General features: G+C 45.7%; 1 protein-coding gene across 1 annotated transcript; it reads right to left on the reverse strand.

Annotated features, from left to right (window-relative positions):
• Positions 1-2,719: 2,719 nt before the first annotated feature.
• Positions 2,720-13,966, reverse strand: LOC121623619 (protein NLRC3-like). The gene is made up of 7 exons (XM_041960964.1): positions 13,900-13,966; positions 13,466-13,612; positions 11,979-12,125; positions 11,331-11,477; positions 5,595-5,735; positions 4,693-4,928; positions 2,720-4,578 (listed from the first exon to the last, which is right to left on the reverse strand). Exons 2-7 carry the CDS (start codon positions 13,594-13,596, stop codon positions 2,720-2,722), a joined length of 2,661 nt encoding a protein of 886 aa, XP_041816898.1. The 5' UTR covers positions 13,597-13,612; positions 13,900-13,966.
• Positions 13,967-18,367: the final 4,401 nt, after the last annotated feature.

Consider the following 18,367-nt stretch of genomic DNA (forward strand, 5'->3'; position numbering starts at 1 on the left):
ATTGGGAGATTTGGAACAGGAGCATAAGAGAAACAGAAAAATTGACCGAAAAGTTAACAAACGAATGAATGAGGTGAGAAAAGAAATTAACAATCTACTCCAACATGAAGTAGAAATAAAAGCAAGATACTTAAAAAAAACTATTATGAATCAGGTCCCAAAGCAATGAAATTGTTAGCACGACGCTTACGGAAACTACAAGCAGAAACCATTTAATTCAATATTTTGTTACACCTATAATCAAAAACAAACAGTTGAGTATGCCATGCTGGAGACTGTGTAATGACATAGATTCAGATTCACACACACATTTTTTGGAGTTGCACAAATATTCAACCCTTCTGGGGGAATGTTCACTCAGTTCTCTGCAATGTGCTGGGATATATGATTCCTAAATCTTGTCTTGTTCTGTACTTTGGACATTTGGATGGATCGGTGCATATAGGAGACCAATATCTGATTAAGATTCTTTTGGTGGCTGGCAAGAAGCCCATGACTAAAAACTGGCTCAAGACGGACCCCCCGGTAACAAACAATGGATGTCAATCATAGACAACATATTAGCGATGGAACATCTCACATACAAGTTGAAAGTGAAAGAACACTTGTTTGTTAAAAGATGGAGGAAATGGTTATTATATAAGGAGAGACTGGATCTTACATAATTGTATAAAGGCTCTGCTCTTGATGATTGTAGTTTCTGTTTGTTTGTTTGATTTTGTTGTTGTTTGTTACTTGTTTTTTTAATTCTCCATAATCCAGAGGAGATTGTTTTGCAATGTATTGTGAACAAAAACAAATAAATAAAACTTGTTAAAAAAAGAACACAAAGTGACGTCTTTTTCTGAATGGAAGCATCACGACATGTTGAAGTGTCACCTGTCGCTGGTGAAAGATCAGACCTGATAATTCAAACACCTGCGTTACGAAATGAGCTTCACACAGTGTGTGTGTGTGTGTGACAGTGACACTGGAGCTTAAATCCAACAGTTTCTTGAATCAAACCAACACAAATTAAGTCCAGTATAAACTCTGAGTCAAACTGTTCAGACTGTAAAACAAGAGAACTGAAGGAAACTTAAAACACCTGGAATGGATTTAAATTTGGCCGATAAACACTGGACAAGAGCAACAAACATGAACTGACCTCAGAGTCTCCAGTCTACAGTTTGGACTCTTCAGTCCAGCAGACAGCAGCTTCACTCCTGAATCCTTCAGCTCGTTGTCACTCAGGTCCAGCTCTCTCAGATGGGAGGGGTTGGACTTCAGAGCTGAGGCCACGACTTCACAGTGAGTCTCTGAGAGTCCACAGCGTGAAAGTCTGTGATGACAGAGAATATAAACTGAACATGCTGTCGGTTGGTCAGCCTCAGCTGCTCAGCCATTGATCACCAGGTTTGTGGTTTGAAGCTCCTCTTGTCCACATGTCAAACTTTCCTTGAGCAACATAATAAACCACAAATTTCAGCTTCAGACAAAATGTCTCTAATGTAAATATGTGTCATAGTTTGATGGACAGGCTGCTGTGATTTGTGTTTGTTGAACTTTATTAACTGCAGTCACATGTATTTACCTCAGTCATGTGTCTGTGTATTTTGTGAATCTTTGTTACACCTTGTGTCTCTCCATCTGCTTTTCATCCGCCATGAAATTAATTTAATGACTCCGATTTCATTAATATCAGACAACCCCGATTCAAAAGGTCTGAACTCCGTGAGAAACATCAATAAAACCTGAATCAATCATTTCCAATCAAACTGATTCCTGACAACAGTTTCCTGAAGGGTTCCTGAGTCCAGGTATTAATCTCTTTATCCAATCCTGTCGCTCCATCCTCGCTGTGAACCACTGAGCCTTTCAATCATGATGCTATCACCTGTTACCAATCAACCTGTTTACCTGTGGAATGATCCAAACAGGTGTTTTTGGAGCGTCCCACATCTTTCCCAGTCTTTAGTTGCTCCTGTCACAACTGGATTGAAACGTGTTGCTGCATCAGATTCAGAATCAGCAGGTATTTATAGAAATCAATGAACTGATGAGCTCAGACAGTAAATATATTGACTTTGTGCTGTTTTCAGGTGAGTTTCTGTCAGAAAGGATCAGCATTCTGTTCATGTTTCACACAGCGTATCAACATTTTTGTTGTAATAATGACTAAAGATTGTATTGTTATAATTTTCTGGGTCATAGTTGTATCAAGTGGAGTTCAGCTGGCTGCAGTGAATGTTTTGGAACAAAGACTATAACTGAGCTGGTTGATGATGGAGATCCTCCACTGAACTGAACCTGCTGAGCTCTCCTTCACTGGCAGAATGAACCTGGAGGCGTCCCAGGAGCTGACTGTGTCATGAGCTGCTGTCTGAGTCAATCAGGAGCTCCATACACAAAGACTGTGGCTGCTAATTCAGTCAAAATCACAGTGGAAACGTGTGCTGCTGTTTTCTCTGCATATGTTACCTCTACAGTTACTGTTGTGAGAAACAAGTTCACTGGTTTGAACATTAAATATCTTGTCTTTGTATTTAATTTCATAAAAATAGAAAATAATTTGCAGATCACTGCATTCTGTTTTATTTACGTTTTAAAAAGTGTTCTGACTTTCTTGGAATCAGGGTTAAACTCTTATAGTGTGAAGTTATGTGTGTAAAGTGTGTATCTTTAACACTGATGGCTTCAGCTTTACGTTTCTGAACAGTGTTGATAATCACATCTGGACTTACACAGCCATTCTGCAGTTCCTCACAGCTGGAATCAGTCTCCGTCGTCCCTCCAGTGTTGTGTTGTACTTCTTCAGGTCCAACTCATCCAGAACCTCCTCTGACAGCTGCAGCATGTAGGCCAGAGCTGAGCAGTGGATCTCAGAGAGTTCCTTCTCTGATCTGTTCTCTGACTTCAGGAACTCTTGGATCTCCTGATGTACTGAGCGGTCGTTCATCTCCATCAGACAGTGGAAGATGTTGATGCTTCTGTCAGGAGAGATATCATCCCTGTTCATCTCCTTCAGGTTGTTGATGGCTCTTTGGATGATTTCTGACTTGTTTTTTCTTTGACCCAGCAGGCCTCCTAAGAGTCTCTGGTTGGACTTCAGAGAGAGGCCATGAAGGAAGCGAACAAACAGGTCCAGGTGGCCATTTTTACTTTCAAGAGATTTCTCCATGTTGCTCCTCAGAAAGACATCCAGGGATGGGTAGTGGCTGACAAAGTTTCGAAAATATTTAATGTTCTCCAAAAAAGAACTTGGTTTTGAGTCGCTGGGTTTCCAGTCTTTTAGGAAACCCTCCAGTACCGCTGTGTTCCTGCTGGTGTAACAGTGGAACATGTAGACTGCAGCCAGAAACTCCTGAATGCTCAGATGAACAAAGCAGTAAACTGTTTTGTGGAAGATCACACACTCTCTTTTGAAGATCTCTGTACAAACTCCAGAGTAAACCATGGCTTCAGTGACATCAAGACCACACTGCTCCAGGTCTTCTTGGTAGAACATGATGTTTCCTTTCTCTAGATGTTCGAACGCCAGCCTCCCCAGCTTCAGAAGAACTTCCCTGTCAGCCTCCATCAGCTCCTGTGGACTCGTCTCATGTCCCTCATCATACTTCTGCTTCTTCCTCTTTGTCTGAACCAGCAGGAAGTGGGAGTACATGTCAGTCAGGGTCTTGGGCAGCTCTCCTCTCTGGTCTGTAGTCAACATGTCGTCCAGAACTATAGCAGTGATCCAGCAGAAGACTGGGATTTGACACATGATGTGGAGGCTCCTGGAGGTCTTGATGTGTGAGATGATTCTGCTGGACAGATCTTCATCACTGAATCTCCTCCTGAAGTACTCCTCCTTCTGGGCATCAGTGAAGCCTCGTACTTCTGTTACTCTGTCAACACATGCAGGAGGGATCTGATTGGCCGCCGCGGGTCTGGAAGTGATCCAGACGAGAGCCGAGGGAAGCAGATTCCCCTTGATGAGGTTTGTCAACAGCACGTTGACTGATGACTTCTGTGAGACATCAGACAAAACCTCATTGTTGTGGAAATCCAGTGAAAGTCTGCTTTCATCCAGGCCGTCAAAGATGAACAAAAGCTTACAGACAGCGAGCTTCTCTGCTGTCACCTTCTGTAATGTTGGATGGAAAACACGGAGCAGCGTCAGAAGACTGTACTGCTCATCTTTGATCAAGTTCAGCTCCCTGAACGAAAGCAGAACCACCAGGCTGACGTCTTGGTTTTCCAAGCCCTCTGCCCAGTCCAGACTGAACTTCTGCACTGAGAAGGTTTTTCCAACGCCAGCGACGCCGTTCGTCAGAACGACTCTGATGTGTCTCTGCTGGTCAGGTGAGGCTTTAAAGATGTCCTGGCACTTGATTGGAGTCTCATGGAGGGTCTCCATCTTGGAGGTTGTCTCAAGCTGCCTCACCTCATGTTGGGTATTAACCTCTTCACTCTGTCCCTCTGTGATGTAGAGCTCAGTGTAGATCCTGTTGAGGAGGGTTCCACTTCCTGGTTCATCACTTCCTTCAGTCACACATTCACATCTCCTCCTCAGACTGATCTTATGTTCATCTAAAACCTCCTGAAGATCACCAGTCACTAAAAAAAGAGAGAAAAATTAGAGAAAACAAAGAAAATCTGACAAACTCTGCAAATAAATGTCATGAATTGTAGAAGGTCACAGTTTCAACACGTGTGGATGGACAGTCTTACTTTGCACAGTGCAGGTCTGACTGGCTGTCTGCAGTCCAGCTCTCGTTCTGGATCTGTCTCCACACTGGGGACAGGAGGACTCTCCTGATGAAGCAGACTGGTCCCAGTATGAGGTGATGCACTGTCTGCAGAACCGGTGTCCACAGCTGGTAGAGACTGGATCCTTCAGGACGTCCTGACACAAAACACAGCAGGACGGCTGCTCCTCCACAGAAACATGACTCCTCGTCCTCTCTCTGAAAGACATTTCTTTATAACTAAACTCAATCACTGATGGTTGTTGAAAATATGAAGATTTGTGCGACGCTGTGTTAGTTCACTTTAAACTGACATTAGAAGTGTCTCTTTCTCGTGCACTGATGACTTTTACACAAGTTCTGTCCATGGATGTTTGTTCCTGACCTTTAGGAACAATATCTGATGGAGAGAGTCTGAACTCAAAGGTTCACTTACTAATGATTCAAAGTGTTGATCACGGTGAGCAAAGCTCTTCTACAAATCACTTTTTATCATATGTTGTACAATTATGACTCAAAGTGATTCAACATGCATCAGGTCATAACAGCTGATCTGATGAAGAGTCAAACCAATAAATGATTCTCAGATCAAATATGAGAAAGTGAATTTCACATGTGAAGCAGATTCTTTCACATTCTGAATCGTTGCAAATGTTCACAGCAGCTTCAATGTGAGGGCAGAAATATATGAATGTTCCTGCGGTGTAAATGTTGAAATGAAGCTTCTCAACAGTTTTACTGCAGAAATAAAATAAGGTCGATCTGAGTTTGAAACACTTTCTGCACCAAAAGTTCTGCATCATGAATAGAAATCTAGATATTTTATCTTCATCCTCAATGCATCATCTCCCATCAGGTCAGTTTACAGTAAAACCAGAGTCTCACTTTGTGTCTGAGGGTCCAGGTTCATGGCTGAAGGCTAGAGGAAGATCTTTGGACCGGTCACTCTTCATAGACAGACAGCTGGATGCTGAAGACTCAGCTCTGTCCTCCTCATCCTCCATCATCTTCTGATCTGAGGTCAGTCTGAGAGTAAAACAGTGACACTGACGGTGAGCTCAGAACACAAGAATCAAGACCCAAACACACAGTCTAACATTTGTGTCCTCTACAGTCCACAGGAAGGAAACTGACTCACACTTTAAAGGATAACTTTTGTTTTTTACAACCTGGACCTTATTTCTAGCATTAAATACGACCATTTACTCACCCAGACAACTTTGGTGGCATTTGGAGTTGTTTTGAAGAAATTAGCCCCAGAGGAGCGGCGCGTATATCCGTATAATGCGAGTACTTGGAGCATCCATGCGCAGCCTCTATATAACGCATAATCTGCGACGAAACTCATTCATATTCCAATATTTTGTTATTATATGCTGGTGCTATTCCCCTCTGAGCCCGTGGTGGCATGTTATAAACATCCGGCGTCTCTAGGCAACTACCTCTGACGTGGATGATGTCATTACCGAACGCCGCGCGCTGCAAGCAGCCAGCCACAACGCGGCTGACTCTGCGGCGGTCGGCTACGAATACGCAATAACGAACCACAGCTGTGCCAAACTACAGCTAAACTAGCCGACCGCCGGCTCAGAGGGGAATAGCACCAGCATATCATAACAAAATATTGGAATAAGAACGAGTTTCTGCAGATTATGCGTTATATAGAGGTTGCGCACGGATGCCCCGAGTACTCGCATTATACGGATATACGCGCCGCTCCTCTGGGGCTACTTTCTTCAAAACGACTCCAAATGCCACCAAAGTTGTCTGGGTGAGTAAATGGTCGTATTTAATGCTACAAATAAGGTCCAGGTTGTAAAAACCGAAAGTTATCCTTTAACAGTAAAGTCATGAAATGTTGGATTGGATTCTTTTTTTTTTTTGTCATTTCGTGTGCCCTTAGGGCGAGTGCCGCCTCATGGGCACTCTCGTAGGTCCGAGTCCCACTGCTCCAGTGGATGCGGATTCTTGCGAGAGGGGTCTGATAAACGTATTCCTCTTTCCTTTAAAGCCTTCTTGATTTCTTTATAGACTCTGCGCTTTATCATTACTTGATTCGAGTAGTCGTGATAAAAAAAATCTGTTTTTCACCCACACACACCTTCTTTTTCCATGCTGACTTTAGCACCATCTCTTTGATTTCGAATCGTAAAAAGTTCACGATAACAGAACTGGGTGGTGAGTATGGGTCGGGTTTTGCAACTGGTGCTCTGTGTGCTCTCTGAATCTCTAATTTGACTCCGTCTGGTAGGGCGAGTTCTGTATTTTCTGGTACCCCGTAGAGCCGTATGTTGTTTCTCCTGGATCTATTCTCCAAGTCGGTCAGTTTTTCTTGCATCTTACTATGTTGATTAAGAAGCAACAGGAGGGCGTCTTTCGCCACCGGACCGCTGGCTTCCAGGTCTGAAATGCGTGTCTCAGCTGCGCTTATAGCTTCGCCTTGGACTTGTAGTGTAGTGGCAATGTCGGTTAGCTTCTGGCTAACATCATCTTTGAATGTAGTTAACTCTCCTCTTACGTCTTAGAGTATTTTGCATCTCACGTTTGAATTCCCGCAGGTTTTTGGTAACAGACGTTATTTCTTGAAGTATGTCACCAGCTTGAGTTTTCTCAGTTAGCTTCGTCGTGCTGCCATTCTCCTCCGCCTCGGAGTCATCTGAGTCGGGTAAGGGAAGTAGCGACGGTTGCGTTATATTCCCTGCTCTCTGTGCACTTTTTTGTTCTTTGTTTGTCTTCGCTCCTTTCATTGTGATGAAACACAGCCTCTGAAGTCTTAATATCTTGAGTATTATTTAGTTTTGCAACCGACTGGTATGGAGCTACCGTCTAGTGCTGCATTCCACTATGCCGCCTTAACCGGCTCAACTTTACTTCTAAATGAAAATAAAAAAAAATATACCAGAATATAACTGTGCACTGAATGCAACATGTTCCTGAACAAGCAGTTTTCTCTCCCAGCTGATGAACACAGTGAATTATGATTTGTTGTGTCATGTTATACTGATGTCTGTCTATGTGTAATGCTGCTGACACTGAGCCTTGTTACCAGGCTGAAGGTTTCACGGATGATAGAAATTTCTCTACAGTGAGCGTCTAGAGTGAAAAAACGTCATAATTTATGAATATATTTGAAATAACTTTACATTATTTTCTTAAAATGTGACTAATTAACACCAGACCTGATCTCCTTTTTGATGAACATGTATACCCTAACTTTACATACTGTTGGACTAACTGATGGTGACCTAAAGCTCTTGGACTCCACTGTTTAAAAAGCTCTTTTACAATAAAGTGGTGAACAGTCCAACGACATCATCGGTCCTTTGAGTTCTCCTCCCTCTGCTGCTGATAGCAGACTAACAGCCTGCACATAGATACTGATGCTCGCTCTCAGCCTCAAAGTCCACATCAACTCAGAGAGAGGCAGAGAAAAAACCATCATTCAGAAACCAGGTTTTAAGAAGAATGTCTAGTCGCAGCCTCAGATGAAATTCCATCATCAGAACGACATCCTCATGTTCACACTTTAAAAAAGTCAAACTATCTGAAAGAGACTTCTGGAACAGAGACCAGCTTTAAAAGAAACGTTGGAACTACAACAGAAGCCGACATGAGAAAAATACTCCACAGCTGCCTCCATCTGAATAAAGACAAGTCTCAACATATAGTCCAATAAATCTGATTCACTCAGTTCAGTGGTCAGGAACAAGTCCTCTTCAGGGTCAGGTTTACTCAGGTGTTTTCTTAATTATTAACATATATGTTCTAGGGCTGGGCGATTAATTGATTTTATCGATTCATTCGAATTTGTACTCAATGTCGATTTGTTTTAATGAAAATCGATTTTCTCATCAACATCCGCCACCAAGGCCTGCCCGCTGGGCTCCCGTAGTTCAGAGGGCGCGCCCCCCTCCCCCCAGTGCTTGATACACAAACAACATGGCGGCGAGTGGTGCAGATCTGACTCCGAAGAAAAGAAACATAACTTCAGTTTTTTGAAATTGGTTCGGGTTTGTGGCGTCAAGACACTGAACAAACAGCACCTCGCTGCAAAGTCTGTTTAAAGGCCGTTGCTACAAAAAGTAGCATCCATCCATCCATTATCTGTACACCGCTGAATCCTTTGCAGGGTCACGGGGGGGCTGGAGCCTATCCCAGCCGTCTCTCGGGCGAAGGCGGGGGACACCCTGGGCAGGTCGCCAGCCTACCACAGGGCTACACATATAGACAGACAACCATGCACACCACTCATTCACACCTACGGACAATTTAGAGTTATCAATTAACCTCAGCATGTTTTTGGACTGTGGGAGGAAGCCGGAGAACCCGGTGAAAACCCACGCTGCACAGGGAGAACATGCAAACTCCACACAGAAAGACCCCAGGCGGGAACCGGGGACCTTCTAGCTGTGAGGCGACGCTGCTAACCACCGAGCCACCGTGCAGCCCCAAAAGGTAGCAGTACGACCAACTAACTGCATCACCTCAAACAGAAGCATGCTGCCGAGTGGGAGTGGGGTGTTGCTCCCTACGAAAGGAACAAGACCGCGGCAGCCCAAGCACCGTCACCAAAAAACAACCTACCGTCTTGGAAACATTGACAAACTGTATCCCGTATGATAAGAAAGGAGCCGGGTGGAAAGCTGTCACGGATGCAGTCGCGATGTATATAGCGAGAGATATGGTGCCCATATACACCGTGGAAAAGCCGCGATTTATTCACCTGCTGAAAGTTTTGGACCCCAGGTACGTGCTACCAGGCCGCAAACATTTTTCTGAATTTGCTTTATATAATGTCTTGTTTCTGTCTTTCCTGGATAAAAGAGTGGTGTAGCACTGAGAGGGCAGCAGAGAAGCCATAAACCTCCCCCGGCTGGAGGAGCAGCACCAGCCCCTCGTCCTGCAGCAGCACCAGGTGACATCCACCCTGAGGAGGATCAACACCCGCAGAGCTGCAGGACCGGATAAGGTGTCAGGCAAGACTTTGAGGACATGAGCTGACCAGCTAGCAGGAGTGTTCCTGGACATTTTCAACCTGTCCCTGCAGCTGTCTACGGTTCCTGAGTGCCTCAAGTCCTCCACCATCATTCCAGTACCTAAGAAGACATCCATCACCTGCCTAAATGACTACCGGCCTGTTGCTCTGACGCCGGTAATCATGAAGTGCTTTGAGCGGATTATTCTCAGGTACATCAGAGGCTTCATCCCCTCGGACCTAGACAGCCTTCAGTTCGCCTACAGAGGGAATCGGTCCACAGAGGATGCTGTCTCCATCACCCTGCACACAGCCCTGACCCACCTGCAGCAGCCCAACACCTACGTCAGGATGCTATTTGTAAACTTTAGCTCAGCTTTTAACACCATCATCCCAGACAAGCTGGCGCTGAAGCTACACACGGTGGGTCTGCCTGCGTCTCTGTGCCACTGGATCTGAGACTTTCTCACCAACAGGCCTCAGGTGGTGAGAATAGGGAACATCACATCATCCCCTCTGGTCCTCAGCACGGGCACGCCACACGGTTGTGTGCTCAGCCCGGCCCTCTTCACCATGTTTACTCACGACTGTGCTGCCATCCACCCCACCAACACAGTCGTGAAGTTTGTGGACGACACTACAATAGTGGGTCTCATCTCAGATAACAATGAGACCCACTACAGAGAGGAGATACACCAGCTCACCCAGTGGTGTTCAGCCAACAACCTGGTGCTGAACACAGGGAAGACCAAGGAGGTCATTGTGGATTTCAGGAGGTCCAGGAAGACGGATCACGCCCCCCTCCTCATGGACGGAGAAGTGGTGGAGCGTGTGGACAACATCATGTTCCTGGGCCTCCACATCACATCTGACCTCTCCTGGTACATGAACACCTCCCGCCTGGTGAAGAAGGCACAACAAAGGCTCTTCTTCCTCAGGAAACTGAAACGGGCTGGACTCTCCTCTCGGTTGCTCGTCAACTTCTACAACTGAAAGCATCCTCTGCCTCAGTGTGACAGTGTGGTATGGCAGCTGCACGGCACAGGAGAGGAAACAACTGGCACGGGTGGTCCAAACTGCACAGGGCATCGTGGGCCGCCCCCTTCCTGACCTAGATTCTATATACGACGGCCGGGTCAGGAAGAGGGCGAGATCCATCGCCACAGACCCCAGCCATCCGGGCCACAGACTGTTTGTACAGGAACATCCGCACCACCACCAACAGACTGAGGGACAGCTTCTTCCCCAGAGCTGTTAGAGCTATCACCCCCAGCAGCCCCCCACTGGAGTGAGAGACTGTGAGGACTGTGGATCACTGCACACCGCACTTTACACCTCCACCTCCACCTTCTGTGTACTTTACATTTAAGTACACACACACTTCACTAAATGGTCAGCTGTACAGTATATACATTTTAGTATATTTTAAGCTGCTGTTGGTACATTTCATTGTTTATTGTTTTAGTATATTTTCTTTTTATTCGAGTATCCTAATTTTATTTGATCTTTCTTATCTTTCTCATTATCTTGTTTCTAACATGGGGGTTGCAATGCAAATTTCATGGACCTGTCAGGCTCAATGACAATAAAGAAATCTTGAATCTTGAAACCGATGATGAGTCTCATGAGTCAGCAGCAGCTCTTACTTTGTGTCTGAGGGTCCAGGTTCACGCCTGAAGTACAGAGGTTCATCTTTGGAAAAGTCACTCTTCATGGACAGACAGTTGGACACCAGAGACTCTGCTCTGTGCTCCTCTTCCTCCACACAGACACTCATCTGATCTGACGTCAGTCTGAGAGGAACACACACACACACACACACACACACACACACACACACACACACACACACCTGGTCAGTTGCTTGTTTTCTTGGCTTTCAGTCGGTTTAATGTTTAATATTCAGTCGCTCGTGGTTTTGTGTCCACAGCTGACTCAAACTGGTGAGTTCATCCTGGCTTTTCCTTTCCTGCTTCTGCTCTGCCGACTAAAAACAGACTCTGAACTGACTGTCTGAAGAGTTCCCCTCTCACGGCTCCCGCCCCCCCCTAATGAGCCTGGATCCTCCCCTCTCCATTTACTACATATCAGTTTACCTGAGTGTGTGTGTGTGTGTGTGTGTGTGTGAGACAGGGCTGTCAAAACTGGCCAAAAACGACGTCTGAATATTCCTTCTTAAAAAACACATCGGTTCGAACCGTTCGATCATCTGTCTCTGCACATTATGTCCATCAGAGGAAAAACCAACACGAGACACAATCTACCTGTAAATTATTTCAACATAAACATCTTACTTTGTGTCTGAGGGTCCTGGTTCACGCCTGAAGTACAGAGGTTCATCTTTGGAAAAGTCACTCTTCATGGACAGACAGTTGGACACCAGAGACTCTGCTCTGTCCTCCTCTTCCTCCACACCGACACTCATCTGATCGAACGTCAGTCTGAGAGGAACACACACACACACACACACACACAGGAATTCCTTCTGACTGGAATGAAAATGATTGTTTCTTTCATGAACAGCTGAACTGTTTTCATGTGTGAGTGTCTTCTTAAACATTTAGTGACCTGCCTGCAGTTTGTCCTCCATTAAAGACTGTTTGACCGTCAGTCTGGGCAGCTTAGCTAACGTTAGCTTGGATTGACGTTAAATGTGGTATAAAAACTGTGGTAGACCAGAAGTCTAAGACACACAACAGGTCCAAGTCCACACTGTTACCTGGTGTATGTCCACACGGCTACCTGGTGTATGTCCACACGGCTACCTGGTGTATGTCCACACAGTTACCTAATGTATGTCCACGCTGTTACCTAATGTATGTCCACGCTGTAACCTGGTGTATGTCCACACGGTTACCTAATGTATGTCCACACGGTTACCTGGTGTATGTCCACACGGCTACCTGGTGTATGTCCACGCTGTTACCTGGTGTATGTCCACACGGCTACCTGGTGTATGTCCACACTGTTACCTGGTGTATGTCCACACAGTTACCTAATGTATGTCCACACGGCTACCTGGTGTATGTCCACACAGTTACCTAATGCATGTCCACGCTGTTACCTAATGCATGTCCACGCTGTTACCTAATGTATGTCCACGCTGTTACCTAATGTATGTCCACGCTGTTACCTGGTGTATGTCCACACAGTTACCTAATGTATGTCCACACGGTTACCTGGTGTATGTCCACACAGTTACCTAATGTATGTCCACGCTGTTACCTAATGTATGTCCACGCTGTTACCTAATGTATGTCCACGCTGTTACCTGGTGTATGTCCACACAGTTACCTAATGTATGTCCACACTGTTACCTGGTGTATGTCCACACAGTTACCTAATGTATGTCCACACAGTTACCTGGTGTATGTCCACACAGTTACCTGGTGTATGTCCACACAGTTACCTGGTGTATGTCCACACAGTTACCTAATGTATGTCCACACGGCTACCTGGTGTATGTCCACACAGTTACCTAATGTATGTCCACACGGCTACCTGGTGTATCTCCACACTGTTACCTGGTGTATGTCCACACAGTTACCTAATGTATGTCCACACGGCTACCTGGTGTATGTCCACACAGTTACCTAATGTATGTCCACACAGTTACCTGGTGTATGTCCACACGGCTGATATTCATAGTTGTGTTTTCATTCGTGTTCAAACGGCTGAAAATAAGACTTTAGGACGAGTTGTTTCTATCTGCAGAGGCAGCAGCTCCTCTTCCTCGTTACACCACCGTGTTTCTACTTTTACAGAAATAACTGGCTCTTACTTTGTGTCTGAGGGTCCTGGTTCACGCCTGAAGTACAGAGGTTCATCTTTGGAAAAGTAACTCTTCATGGACAGAAAGTTGGACACCAGAGACTCTGCTCTGTCCTCCTCTTCCTCCACACCAACACTCATCTGATCGAACGTCAGTCTGAGAGGAACACACACACACACACACACACACACCTGTTGAGGTCATTGGAACATTTCTTCGTCACTTTAACAGTAAAGTAATAAAAGTCGTGTTCACACTCGGCCTGCTGCAGCCTCTGAACTGTCAACACTTCCACTCTCGAGGTTTTCTCCCTGTTCTCATGAGCCTGGTCATACATGGTCAGTGTTGCTCCTCCCCTCCCCATTTACAAGAAATCAGTTTAGCTGTGTGTGCTAGACTCACACTTTAACAGTAAAGTCATGAAATGTTGGATTAACACTCACCTGCTTCAGCTTCACTTCTCCTCCTCCTCGGTTCACTCAACATGGAGTCTGAACTCTCTGACTTTAGTTTCACTTTCAGGGAGGAATGAGCCCGGTCACATGACCAGTATGACTCCGCCCCCCTCCACTTACAGGAAATCAGAGTGTGTGTGTGTGTGTAAGTAGATTTGGAAAATAAGCACACACACACACACATATACACACACACACACACACACACACACTGCAGTGACGTCTGAAGGCGTTTTTCGGAGACAATTTTGCTTCAGCTTAAGAAATGAATGGATGTCAATGCTCGTTCTGACGCTGAAGAGGTTGTAAATGTGCATTTGTAGGAATATGATGGACCACAGAGCAGGAACACACCAGGATTCCTAAATGGACTAAAATCATGAAGCCGGCTAGCAGACTAATGATTAATTATTTTGCATTATATCAAGTGCAGAACACACAACGCAAACTGAATCACGTTTGTACTTCCTGTTCTCACGTGGTTACATCACGACTGTACGGCGGTAAGGGGATGTAGCTGTCCTCAGACTTGGACTCTTATCCTGCAGGTAGAAGTCAGAACAGATTGGACAATGTTCACTTGTTGCACACCAGTTACAACAACTTCCCTTTTTATGTCAAAACATCAAAATTTGCATGTCGCCATGGTGACTGCATCTTCATTTCACAATCTTCAAACTAAGGCTTCATCGAGGTCTTAAGGCTGGTGTACTTGACCAGATCTGAGGTGGATCTGGTCAAGTACACCATCATTTCCTGCTGACAGCAGGTGCTGTTCCACAAAAACACAATTCAAGCCTGCTGCTGTTCTGCTCCTCCTGCCTCGTCACCATGACAACCATCCCAGACAAAAACAAACTTCCCCCCTTCACAAGTATCTGTGGAGACACTGTCTCTATATCTGTGTGTTTCTGTGTTGAAAACAAACGCCCCTCTGGGACAGTAATGTCCACACTGTGTCTCTGTCCATAGGCAGAACTGCTACACAGCCAACAGGCAGGTTGTCTGCTGGACTCTGGTGGTCTGTGCAGGTGCATTAGGTGTTTGATGTCCTCAGTCAAGTCAAGTGTCAAACGATGTGACGCATTCTGCACTGAACAGGAAACTGAACAGGAGTGGTTCGGCCTTCGTGCCGCTGCAGCAGTTTGATGCTGAACGCCACCGTGAGCGACACCGTGCAGGATGGTGGTCTGTGGTAGGTGGGTCTCAATACAGCCAATGAGTCTGCAGGAACCAGTGGGGACGTCGCGAGGAGGACGTCCACTCTGTGTTCTGCAGTGTGTGGTCTGTCAGAGAGCTGAAGAGACAAAGACACTCTGCTGAATGTTGCAGTATCAGCTCACTGTTCCTGCAGCACCCCCTGCTGTCCAAACCAAAGAACTGCCAGCTGAAGTCCAGCCTGCTCTCCAGCTGCTGGTCTCTGCGGTGATTCATGTTGTGGTCTGACAAGCTGGAGGAAGAGGAGGAGGGAGGAAGAAGAGGTAGGGAGGAAGAGGAGGAGGGAGGAAGAGGAGGGAGGGAGAATGTGATTATATGCGACTTGTCAGCAGTGCAGTGGAACAGACGGCAGTCTGACCTCAGCTGGACTCAGTGTGACAGTGTTGGTGTCTCTGGTAGCTAATGGGAGCTACAGGTAACCCATTTCCTCTCCTTGTCTACTTTCCTCTTGTCCCCTTTATTCTCCTCATCTCCTTTCTTCCTTTCCTCTTCCCTCCTTTCCTCATCTACTTGGCTCCTTTCCTCTTGCCTCATTTTTTCTCCTTGTCTCATTTCCTCTTATCTCCTTTCCTCTACTCATCTCCTTTCTTCCTTTCCTCTTCCCTCATTTCCTCATCTCCTTTCCTCTTGCCTCATTTTTCTCCTTGTCTCCTTTCCTCTTATCTCCTTTCCTCTACTCATCTCCTTTCATCATTTCCTCTTCCCTCATCTCCTTTCCTCTCCTTGTCTCCTTTCCTCTTGCCTCATTTTTTCTCCTTGTCTCCTTTCCTCTTGCATCGTTTCCTCCTGACCTACTTGTCCTCATTCCTGTTTCCTCCTCTCCTTGTTTGAGCTCTCCTCTTACCTCCTCACTTTTTCTCTCCATGTCCATGAAATGTAAATCTTGTACCTTATGTTTCACTGTTGTAGCTCAACTGTAGAACACAGAGACAAACTCGTACTACTGATGGAACAAACGTGCTCTGAAAAAAGAGAAATGGACCTTCTATCAGCTGAGAGCTGGTCTTCATCACTGTAAAAAGACAAAAAGACAACGCTGTGTTTTGGACTGAAGACGTGCGAGAGGAGCTCTTTTAAATCTAGAAATATAAATGTTGGTATCCGGCAGGTGAAGAATGTGTCCGGCAGGAAGACGAAACATTTCACAGAATAAACTGGTTCTTCTCCAGGTTCTGTCCGTCCTGCTGTGATGCTGGAAGGTTCCAGAGAGACGTTTTCTGTCCACTTTGACAAGCAATGATGGAACATAGACGTTTCATTTCAGTCCTCGTTAGGAAGACACTTTAACTGTGTGTGTGTGTGTGTGTGTGTGTGAGAGAGAGAGACCGTGTGTGTGTGTAAGTGAGTGTGTGTGTGTCTATTGGACATCTCTTCCTCTCCACCAGGATCATTATTGTCTGAATGATTGTAGTTGTAGTCCACACACACACACACACACACACACACTCAGTTTTATCTTTTTGTATATGGAAATAAATTTTGTCAAATCATTTCAGACTTCTGTTGTTTTTACTTCTTTTCAATAAAAATCTCTAATCAATAATCGATTGATGAAAAAACATAATTTCTCTCAACAGACACTGAATTTATTTCCGAGGCTCGTTTCTTTCATTCATTTCTGAGTCTTTTATTTTCTTCTTCTTCTGTCTGAACGACTTCAAACTTCAGTTTGTTGTAAATCTTCACACGTTTGGTCTAAAATGAGACGTTTCAGGAAAAAGACGACGTTGAAAATTGTTCTTACAGACGTGACGCTGATCTTAATTCTGTCAAAAAATCTAAACACAACAATCATGATGCAGCAGAGCTCAGTGGACGTGAGTCTTCCTCTGCGTCATCTCGCAGGCAGGAACTCTGTGTTCTGATTGGATGTCGGAGCAGACCGGAGGCGCTCGCTGCTGCTCGGTTTAATGCTGCTGTTTGATGTTAAACTTGTCAGATGATTGAAGTTTGTGTCTCAGAACAGTTTCAGCACATTTTAACTGTTCGCACCGACAACAATCACCAGATGAAACGTTCACTGCTGTCGGAGCCTTTCTGTGCCGCGTCATTATGTGTCGACTTGCTGTAATTCCCTCATTGTACAGCAGGTGGAGTCTGGGGACAGGTGCGAACAGGTGAGGCTGGACTCAGAGCGCAGGTGTGTTGTTACGCAGCGTTTCGAGCGTCAGGTGGAGCGCGCCGAGGAGCCGTTTGTGTGTTTGCGTGCAGGTAATGAAGTGAGAGGAGTGTGTGGACTGCTGTCACGGCGGATAAAGAAACACGCCTGAGTCTGACCATACGGACCACTGCGGATTATTTCACGGACGCGCTGCATGAAGGCCACGCGTGGATGTGGCGAGCGGCGGCGAAGAAGCCCCGCAGAGGCTGGACGGTTTCTGGTCTTTGTCCAGTCACTTTAATGAACATGTGAAAGTCATGATCAGCGGTGCAACAGTGAACAGAGAGCAGCTGAAACACAGAGAGCCGACAGAGGAGGAGCAGAAGGAGTGGAGGAGGGTCTGCAGAGACTGTGTAGAAGGACAGAGCAGCAGCACAGCAGTCCAGATACACTGATGATACTCTGTCACATCCACAGCAACACACAGGGAGGATGCTGGACTGGACACTGTGTCTGACAGTGGAGCTGATCTCAGAGCAGTTCACACTGCAGCACTGACACTCATCTCCACTTGTTGTGGTTCCTCTGTCAGTCACTGCTGGATGAAGCTCTCCTCTCCACTCTACCTCCCAGTAACATGGCCCAGTCAGAGCCTCTCCACCCACAAGCTGCTGCTGCTTCAACCTCTCTGGATCATCAGGACGCAGCCGATCGGCTCTCAGCCAATCACCTTTCTGATCGCTCACACTCTTCCAGATACCACATCCATCTGATGAGAGAAGAAGACAGACAACAGGAGTCATGAATCAGAGTTTACAGAGACTCCTTCATCAGCTGGCAGTCAGTGATGCAGCACATCCAGTATAAAGAGCAGCAGGGACTTCAGTCCTGTTCAGACCAGAAGTGGAGCGGCTGTGTAGCGTAGCCAGCTTCCTCTCAGCTCTCATGTTAACGTGTTGGAGTGAACACACTGAGCTGGAAGCTCACACACCTGCAGACACTTTGGCCATCAAGCCTGTTTACTCTGCACATTTCACTCAAGTACACAGTGGAAATAAAGTGCTGAGAGTCCCTGAACGCATCATCACTGCAGAGACACAGATATTCACTGTTCACTGGAATGATGCATTTACTGCT

Source organism: Chelmon rostratus, chromosome 20 (assembly GCF_017976325.1).
Source record: "Chelmon rostratus isolate fCheRos1 chromosome 20, fCheRos1.pri, whole genome shotgun sequence".
Classification (NCBI taxonomy): Eukaryota; Metazoa; Chordata; class Actinopteri; order Chaetodontiformes; family Chaetodontidae; genus Chelmon; species Chelmon rostratus.